Source organism: Malus domestica, chromosome 15 (assembly GCF_042453785.1).
Source record: "Malus domestica chromosome 15, GDT2T_hap1".
NCBI classification, from domain to species: Eukaryota; Viridiplantae; Streptophyta; class Magnoliopsida; order Rosales; family Rosaceae; genus Malus; species Malus domestica.
The window spans coordinates 9,416,694-9,426,153 of NC_091675.1; the positions used below are offsets into that span (position 1 = coordinate 9,416,694).

The window sequence follows — 9,460 nt, forward strand, 5'->3', positions numbered from 1 at the left end:
ATCAAATGACAAATAGCTGGTTATTTATATGTATGTTTGACATCTTTGATACATGTAACATGGTCTTTTCTTTACATCACTTGCAGCTAGTACTACAGTTTACCTATACTTTAATACTTCCAAGTGAAAGCTTTTACATTCGACTCATGGACGAGTTGGATTCCGTATCTAATTATTATGGCTAACTTATTTGTCTTTTAGTCTAATACCATTTGGTATGCCTTCTTAAATGATCTCCAGCAATCAGATGAAACAACAATGAACAACATTGCAATTCTCGTGTTAAAATACGACAGCAAGTACGAAAAGAAAATAAACAATGAGTTGTAATTGATTCAATTTTGTTACACAAAGAACTTGAATCTAGCTAAAACCCAAAAAACATACTAAAATTAACCTCAGGAAAAAATGTCATGCAGCAAAGCTGATCACCTACTGTGACTGACTGTAAATCCACCACAAAAGATTACTCCGGGAGTTTCCGTCGTCGAAACTATTCAAGCTCCTAATCTTCTTCAAAGCGCCTTGTGTGTCGTAAATCCCTTGTAACGCATGCACAAATCCCTTCCATCCTTCCGTGACTTCTGTTTTATTGAGCGCTGGCAATGCCCAACTCACGAGCTCGTTGGCATACCCTGCATCGGAGAACAACACCTCGGTGATTGGCAAAACGGGCAGCATTTGAATTCCGAGTCTAATTTCTCTCGCCTCCGCGGTAGCGAACCAAAGTCCGGTGTCTCTCTTGGTCGCCCATAAAACCCCCACTACTCGATTTTCCTTTGCGAAAGCTTCCTGGTAAATTCGATTCTCTCCGCCCTCTCTTACGTGCCACCACATCTGAGCTGCCTGTATTTCCAAGGCAGTGAGTAGCGATCCGGTGGCCTCAAGTTGCGCATCTTTATAGGCTTTTCCCATCAAAGCAGCTGCGTAGTAAGCATTGACCGCCTCGCTCGTGCTCTCTTGATTCCTCCCGTCTGCGAATTCTGTCAACCCACCTGCCCACGAGTGCAATTTATAGAGATCAAAGGATCTCAGACGCGGGTAATTTGGATTCGATCGTTCATCCTTGTTGAGAAAATCCTCCACGAGCGAGTAAGCTTGAGACTTGTACTTCTGCCTCCATGGAGGATCAATCTTTGCTAACACGGAAATTCCATATATAAAGTACCCCAGATGGTAATGGTGATCAGCATAAACGCCAAACCCGAAATCGGCACCCTGATCAGTTAATCCTTGCTTGGTAACAAGTCCACCCCATTTTTTATCATGCAAAAATCCGTTGCCACTAAAGCTGCCATCCAACCATGGCTCTATTTTCTCCGCCAAGAATGTCCTGATCGCCGGGGTCACATCAGGACAAGCTACCTCCTCGGCTATCACAGCCAGCCTTGCTGCTCTAGCAACCAATTTCCCGTAAAAATATGAAGATGTAGTAGAAGCTTCTGCTGAACTAAGAGCGTCAACATCTCGACGAAGTGCAGATATGATTTCGGGGAACGAATCTTTTTGGACACCCCTTACAGAATTCCAAGTGACTGGAATAGGCTTCGATGCTAACATCCACGAACCGCCAACAACACCAACTAAATCGCCGTCAATGCTTTTATATCTAAAATCTTGCAAAACAGTAGCATTGGACAGAAGCTTAATATGGAGAGGATGAGCAAGCATAAGCAAATCTCCACCTTCCTTTTCCCATTTATATGTCAAAGTATTGGTGTTTTGGAGCACAGCTGCACCAGAAACTGGGTAACAAGAACTGAAGTGATCGAGAATTGCCTCTGATTTTGGGTCAGGATCCGGTATTACAGCAAATCGAATAATCCCGGAAAAAGCTTTAAAATTTAGTGTGGATGATCCGCTGTCAGATAAATCAGTTGGAATGGATGTGTATATTAGCCATGTCTGATTGTTGTCGAGCTTGATGATGAACTTTGTTTTTGAGCTACTAGCTGATGATGATGAGACAATTGTATGAGCAGTTGATATAGTAAGCGCAGAGGGGCGATAAAGAAAACAGGTAAGAAAGGGGCTGCCGCGGACAAGGAAGAAGCGGAGGTTGGATGAGGGAAAGTCCAATGTCACACTGAGATCATTGAAGTCAGAGATTACATGGTGGTCGTTGTTTGGAGCTTTTCCAGTGGTGGTTTTCGAGGCAGATATGGTGAGGTCGGGTTCGAATGGGGCTGTGGATATGACGGTAGATGTGTAGGAGAAAGACGGATATGTGATAGATAGGGAGGAGTTGGATGATTTGATGGTGTAGGGATGGATGTACTCGGGTTGGTCGCCATTGTTGAGGACAAAGTTTTGGAAGAAAGAGTTGGTGGGGAGTGGAGTAGAGAGAAGTTTTGGGGCGAAGAAGGTTGAAGGGTCGGGGAGGACGGTGGATTGAGCTTCCGGGAAGAGGAATGGGGCGGGGGAGGCCTGCGGAATCAAAGCGGAAAAACAGACTATGCAGACGAAGAGAGCAAGAGAACAGAGCATGCTTGCCATGATGTCTTAATTTTGGTTCGTAAACTTGTAAATAATCAACCTTTTCGATCGGTATGTATTATTTATAGGGATGCTTTTGATATGTTCCTAGTTTACGTGGGAAACTTCCATGATTACGGCTTTCCTCAACAACATGGGTTGGGTTACTAAATACACGTTTTGAAAACTAGGAAAGTTTGTGAGGTTTTTTGTTCTCCTTGGCAAATGTGTTTTGTGTACCAAGTAATTTTGGAAGGAAAAGAAAAAAATAATAGGTTAAGTATATTTACTATGTGCAAGTAGTAGATTGCTCTCGTGGATATTGTTTTCTTCTCCAATTCACAGCGCGTCGGGTTCAATTCTCCTCATCTTTTTAGTGTAACTTAGAATAGAAATATCGCTTGTAATAAAAAAATAAAAAAAATATAAAACTTTACCATGGGGGAATTTCAAACTTACCAATTTGGCTGCATCTATCCCCACACGTACGGTACAATGTGGAGTTTTTAGCTTTATTTTCCGGTCAAAAAGCTCAAATGCAAACTAACCAAATAGAGAAATCTTATGGGAAAAGTCACATAGATCACCTACATTGCAAACCACATCACATAGATCACCTACATTGCTAACCAAAGTCAGAGAGCAATTACTTTACACTTGCACAGACGTTCATCTCATGATTCTCATCCGCTTCTCAACCACCTCACCCAACGCACTCTCCAACCTCATTGCCATTCCGAGTCACTTTCCAGTCCCCGAGCTCATCCTCCCCGTAAAATCTTAGCTCTCCAATGTCGATGAAGAGGAGAATGAAGAGGGATACCAAGAAGAGGACATGTCCACGGAAACATGTCATGTTTGAATATATCTAGATCAACTTCCTTTACATGAAATGCTTTAATTTACCTTGCTCTCTCGTTTCAAATTCAGTTGCCTGAGACGTCTAGAACCTTCTTACTTCATCCGCATCATCTCATGTGGCCACTATGTCATCAACATATATAATCAGTGCAGTACGCCACTGATAGCGATTTTACCACTTGTAAAACAAATGGTTAAACCATAGAAAATTCTTGCAAGAGAACAAGTGTTTGTAGTATAGAATGGCTCAAGCAAGGTCGATCTCCTCAGGGACTGATATAAACAATTTACGAGTTTTTGTGTATTTAACTTATTTAACTCTAAGAATTACACTAGTTTGACGAAACTAAATATTACTGGATGTGACTTAAACAAATATCTAAAATGGGAATTGATTTATAAGAATAATGATTCAACTTAAACAAAACTAGTAAATAAGGAAATTCAAGATAAAATAAATGACTGAAGAAAAATAGATTGACAATATGCTAGAGTTCAACCTTTACCAACAACACTCCTACGTAGCTATTCCAATTGCTTAAATAATTGAAAACACACATGCTTTGAAGGTTGGATTTTCCTTGTGTATATTTTACTTGTGACATTCAAGCTAAAACGTATACCACTACATGCAACTTATCCATGACATTTGGATTAAATATAAACATGAGTGATTCATTAATCTTGGTGAAAATCCTTTTGTTAAACCATATAATCCATAAGAGCATGATATTTACCTTAGGAGAGTATAATTCTCAATCACAAGAAGCACAACCAATTTTAACGTGACATTCGTTCAAAATTGCATCCGATAACTTTTCTAAGCCTCCTAATGGTGTTCAATCATCAAGACACATAGATAGTTTAATTTTAGAGATTGAAAATATCAAAGCAAGCATGTAACAACATTTAAGCAATCGAAAAATAAAACTACGTATTCATGTTGCGGCTCATGGCCTCACTCTAGCATAATAAATTAGTTACACATAATTATGTTCATACATAAAAAATTATCCATAAAACAGAATAACAAAGAAAGAAAACACCCGTTTTAACAAGACGAGATCTCTGTTGCTCCGAACTTCCTCTGCTCTGTGCACTGTCCTCTGCTTTGTGCACTGTCCTCTGCTTCTGTGCGTCAGTCTCCCTGCTGCTGTGCTTTGCTGCTTTTCTTTTTCTGTGCCTCCCGTCAGACTCCCTCTGTCCTCCTCTGCCTTCCGTCTCTTCTTTCCTCTGCCCTCTCCTTATTTCTTCTCTGTTTATTTTTCTCTTTTTTTTTCTTCCTGCCAGTGCTGCACTCCCCTTTGCTTATTTTATTTCTTTTGTTTTCTTTTTTTATTTCTTTGATTCTAAAACAAAATTAACTGCACATTAACACAAGGTAAGATAAAATGCTACAATTTTAACACAAAAACATCACAAAGACTTTAGAAATGGATGGTATAAATGCATGAAATATATGAGTGATCAGCCACCATTTATCGCTTTGAAGATAGAATGCGTTATAAGTTGCTTTGAGTGCATCCAAACTTCATAAAAGGAGTGAAGCTGTAAAACGAAGCCGGGACAGATGATTGCTTTAAACTCTTCTATATAAACATCATATTCTCTGAAGTACTGTATATTATTCTTGGAGATCACCATGAAGAAACCAATAAATTTTTAATTTTAATTTATAACGTGGTTGCATCCTCTAAAATTCATTTCTTATTTCTATTTATTCATCTCTTTGTATGAAAATAAAAAGATCTACAAGCCTTCTTTCACCAAAAGCCTCTATGCACAAGCCGGCACGGTTGTGTTTGGAACGTGAACAAATACAATAGAGAATGGCGCCACGGTAGTTGGATCTGATAGCCTGACTGTTATCGGTTCCAAGGGTGGAATATCCCCAGATGAATCTACAATAAGTGCTTTCCCATTTAGTAGCATTACTTTACTCTGCAAGTCCCCATCTTGAGCTGTTAGATGGTATTCTTCCCTTACATCATCACTATCTTTCGAACTCTGAAGGCTTTCGGAACTCACAGGCCTGCCAGTACTATCAGTCGAAACTCGGACTTGAACTGTAGTGTTACCGTCTAGGTTGATGAGGAGCACCGTGATTCCTTTCTGCATAAATCAGTTACTTAATTAGGTTAGTCTCCTAACAACTGAAAATATTAGCGAGAAACGATTAATGAATCAAACAACAGAAGGGAAAAAAAAACCATGTGATAGCATAACCTTAGCTTAACGGATTAGCTCATTAAGCATAACCTTTATGTTTGTCCAGTTTAATGTATACTTACTGTCTTCTTTGAACAATGAGCATAGGCACGTATCTTCTTCGTCCCAGAGAAGCTTGTGGAGAGGGCCTTGTTTCCCATTAAACGATGCCAAAGAAGAGCACTGTAATAATCAGGATTTGGTTGAAAGGTGTTGGTGTCAAGGAGCCCATAATTTCCACCAATCAATGTCTGTCTGCAATATGTTTTGGTGTCATAAGATGCTGCCAAACCAAGCTGGTCTAGGTACCTGTTTGGTTGGTAAAAAAAATACATAACCTCTTTTCATCACATACTTGAAGACTAAAGAAGGAAAAATCAGTTTCGAGGACAAGTTTGATTACCAGAAACTAAACACAAAAGCATTTGTAACAAGATCATGGCCACTGTTGTAAGCACCTCCTGCTTCACCAACCCATGCCACTGCTGAAGTGTCTGATGTCTCAACAAGGTTTTGTAGGCTGCTGAAGGTCTGCGAAATACCATCGAGAACATCTGGATCTAGGATCTTGTCAACGAGATCTCCAGCACTACCTTAGTTAATACGAGACAAAGAAAAAGGCAAAGTGTCATTCCACAAGTTGAATTTCCAGAGAAAGGAAAGTGATTTTGAAAAACGCAGATTCATTAGCTATGTTAATGAATATACCTGGACCAAGATTATATATGTGGTGAGTGATTACTTTAAGGGAAGGAGGAGTTTTATGAACAAATTCTGTGAACCAATCGGCATCAAAGAAGCCTCCTGGTGCTAAGACTAGTGGCTTTGATCCATAATCTGCATAAATTTTCTGCAGTATTTCATGGAGAGTGTGTGTGTCTGCTGCATATTGGTCTGCTGAAACTTTTGTTCCAACTCCATTCCCACTCAGTTCATTTCCTGAAATTTATTCCAAGTAAAGCTTTAGTTTCGCATTTGGACCGACAATTAATGTGTACAAATTTTGCAAAAGACTTGCAACTCAAGTGGTTAAAAGTAGTTAAGCCCGGTCGAATATTGTGAGTAACCAAATATAATGCGTAAAAGTTCTTACCAAGTTCCCAACCATGAATTGTGTATCCCTTGTCGACTGTATATCTTATTAAGGTTTCTGCATTGGTTGAATTCCAAGCACCAGTAGCTGCACCATTGGAGTCTATGTTTCTACCTATGAGTGCATTTAAACCAAAAATAATAACAGCCCTGTTTCAAAAAAAAATAAAAAATTATATCATGTTATGGTTAATTAATATAGTGATATGGTTTCATGAGAAGATTTAAGTATAATTAAGGGGGGAATTATACCCAGTTTTATTGAAGAAACTGTTTAGTTGGTCCCATCTAGGCATTGGTAAGTAACCTTGAGAGAAACCAAACAATTGTGAACCATCTTTGACAAATGAGGTGGAAGGTGGTTGACTTCCGTCCGCCAGGTATGTGACTTTATCTTGTAAAGTGCCACCCAACCTAATTTTCAAGGGTGCAAATGCTGCAACAAAATAATGGAATTATACACTTCTGTTAGTAGAGACTGTTTTGGATTATCTATAATATATATATAGGGATGTGATATCCATACATCTTTTTTTACTTCTCACTTACCTTTCTAATTTTCGGCCATCGGATCGACAAGAGGTGTGTGGGAAATAAAAAATGATGTGTGGATATCACACCCATATGTATATTGCCTTTGTGTGTATAAGTTGAAGCAATGACTTGTTTACCTTTTATAGCATTTAAAAATATAGCATTGTCAAGATCCTACCAACAATTGAAAAACAAGAAAATACATATTAGAATTAGTAAATAATATAGTTATGAAATAATTAATTAGATAAAAAGAATAAAAAATGTGTAATAGTAAAGGGAGAAATTATGCTTCTTTGTTTCTTTTGCCCAAAAAAATAAAAGAGATATTATGCTTCTTGATAAGCATCATCTTTTTCTTAACCTTTTTCTGAAAGTTGCAATTTCGTGCATAACCTTTTTCTGAAAGTTGCAATTTCGTGCATAACCTTTTTCTGCAAGTTGCAATTTCGTGCTGAGAAATGAGAATAGCATCTTGGGTGGGTCAATTGTACTAGTTGACAAATCATAACCAAACCAACAGGATCCTCTCTCTGGATCTCTTTGGTGAGGATCATGGAATTTGTAAATCGTGTTCATTCATCGTACATCGTGTGGTCAGTTTTTATCAAGTACTAATTTATGTTTATTTTTAAATAAAAATATTTAAAATGATTTCTAACCGTAAGATGTACAATAAATGGACAAGATTCATAGATCCTCAGAATCCTCACAAAGAAGATCCGACAAGAATCCGGACTCATAACCAAAAAGAATAAAGCTAAAAAATGAGTGTTATTGTAGACTTGTAGTGATCATAAGTATTGAATTTTTAACCACGCAGTCTGAGTTTAAAACTCTTTAACTCTTATATTATTATAATAGTTTTGCTCTCGTTGATCCCCCTAATAAAGTAAAACTAAAAAATAAATAAATAAAGGTATTAACATCATAATCCTCTAACTTTTAAGGGTCAAACTGAGAAGGCCATTACAAACACTGGCTGGTTCAACACTTTTTTTTCTAGATAAATTGCGGTTTAATACTGTCAGGAAAAGGTTAGCAATAACGTCAATCAATGTACGGACGGAAAAATACCGTCAAAGTAAATTTTAATAGTGCAGCAGCAGTTAAATGAGTATTAGGAGAATCAAACCAAAATGGGTAGTATTTGAGTAACTGTTGTGGTTAGTACGTTAATACAAAGCTAACTACTACTAATTTGAACTATACAGAATACAGAAAACAGACCTATATTGGATGCGCAGAGTTGAAGCAACGACTGGTTAGTAAGTTAACAAAGTGCTAACTACTACGCACTTCGAACTATAGTATACTACACATGACATAAATTGCACAAAAAAAAAAAGAAGGATATATAATAGGCTTACCAGATTGAGAAGAGAAGCAGAGCCCCAACTACAAGTTCCGTAATCACATTTCTGAGGAGGCCACCAATCAATTGTGGCACAGATAAAGTCATCATCTGTAGCTCCAATTGCAGCTGTTTTATTCACAAAAAGGGTTTCTTCGGTGCTCAATGAAGCCACTGAGATTGATGACTTGTGGCTGTGAGTTGCCCAGTACAGCCCATAGCAAAGCAACGAAAGAATCATCAGAGAACGCATACCTTCACACATGGAAAATGAAGAAGAAACAAAAACAAGTTTCCTCTGCAGTTTCTTTATTTCTGTATGGGTTTTAATGATGGGGTTGAAGTCTGTTACAAGTTCTGCAGATTTGGTTTTAATAATGGGGTTGGATCAGATGTGGTTGTGTTGTTTTGTGGGATAGTGGGTGCATATAATATTATGGACGAGAAGAACAACTGGGGAAGCTTGTGGGTGAGTGAGTGCTTTTCGCTTTCATGGTGTCACACCTTAATTTAGTCTTGAAAAGCAATCCATGTTATAAGATGCCACTGTCAAATTATGAGAGAGACGACAGAAGACTCATTTTTACCACTTGTATAGTTCGATATGTGTGAGGTTTTACTACAAAAGTCTTAGTATTAGTTTAATCATAACAACGATATTGTCCATAACTTATTAATTATCATATGAATAGTTCGATATGTGTGGAGTTTTACTACAAATGCCTCGATATTAGTTGGACTGAGATTAAGATGTCTAAACTTTTATTTTTCTCCGTCTCTACCCGATGTGGGATAATTCAACATGTCCCCTCATAGGACCCAATTAGTGGGCCACACGTGGGAGATCCACGCATTGGCAACCACATGGAGTCAAGGAGACTCACGCAACACACGTGGCCAAGGGACCCATTATCGTCGCATGGGACCAAGGTGACC

General features: G+C 38.3%; 2 protein-coding genes across 3 annotated transcripts; both read right to left on the reverse strand.

Annotated features, from left to right (window-relative positions):
• Positions 1 to 300: 300 nt before the first annotated feature.
• LOC103400261 (glucan endo-1,3-beta-D-glucosidase-like) lies at positions 301 to 2,506 on the reverse strand. The gene has a single exon (XM_008338914.4). It carries the CDS (start codon positions 2,494 to 2,496, stop codon positions 433 to 435), a length of 2,064 nt encoding a protein of 687 aa, XP_008337136.3. The 5' UTR covers positions 2,497 to 2,506; the 3' UTR covers positions 301 to 432.
• A 2,435-nt stretch (positions 2,507 to 4,941) lies between these two features.
• Positions 4,942 to 9,036, reverse strand: LOC103456224 (heparanase-like protein 3). Of its 2 annotated transcripts, XM_008395898.4 has the most exons (9): positions 8,541 to 9,010; positions 7,535 to 7,624; positions 7,308 to 7,344; positions 6,889 to 7,072; positions 6,638 to 6,786; positions 6,253 to 6,483; positions 5,948 to 6,137; positions 5,628 to 5,853; positions 4,942 to 5,448 (listed from the first exon to the last, which is right to left on the reverse strand). In XM_008395898.4, exons 1-9 carry the CDS (start codon positions 8,787 to 8,789, stop codon positions 5,113 to 5,115), a joined length of 1,692 nt encoding a protein of 563 aa, XP_008394120.1. In that variant the 5' UTR covers positions 8,790 to 9,010; the 3' UTR covers positions 4,942 to 5,112. The 2 variants fall into 2 exon arrangements, with proteins under 2 accessions (XP_008394120.1, XP_008394121.1); XM_008395899.4 differs by lacking the exon at positions 7,535 to 7,624 and having other exon boundaries at positions 8,541 to 9,036.
• Positions 9,037 to 9,460: the final 424 nt, after the last annotated feature.

Bases quoted from the DNA above. Each gene is read 5' to 3' on its own strand.
- LOC103400261 (XM_008338914.4), bottom strand. From the start codon at position 2,496: ATGGCAAGCATGCTCTGTTCTCTTGCTCTCTTCGTCTGCATAGTCTGT.
- LOC103456224 (XM_008395898.4), bottom strand. From the start codon at position 8,789: ATGTGTGAAGGTATGCGTTCTCTGATGATTCTTTCGTTGCTTTGCTAT. The intron at 6,484-6,637 runs GTAAGAACTTTT...AATAAATTTCAG, and splicing joins AATTCATGGTTGGGAACTTG to GAAATGAACTGAGTGGGAAT. The intron at 5,854-5,947 runs GTAATCAAACTT...CCAACCAAACAG, and splicing joins GCTTTTGTGTTTAGTTTCTG to GTACCTAGACCAGCTTGGTT.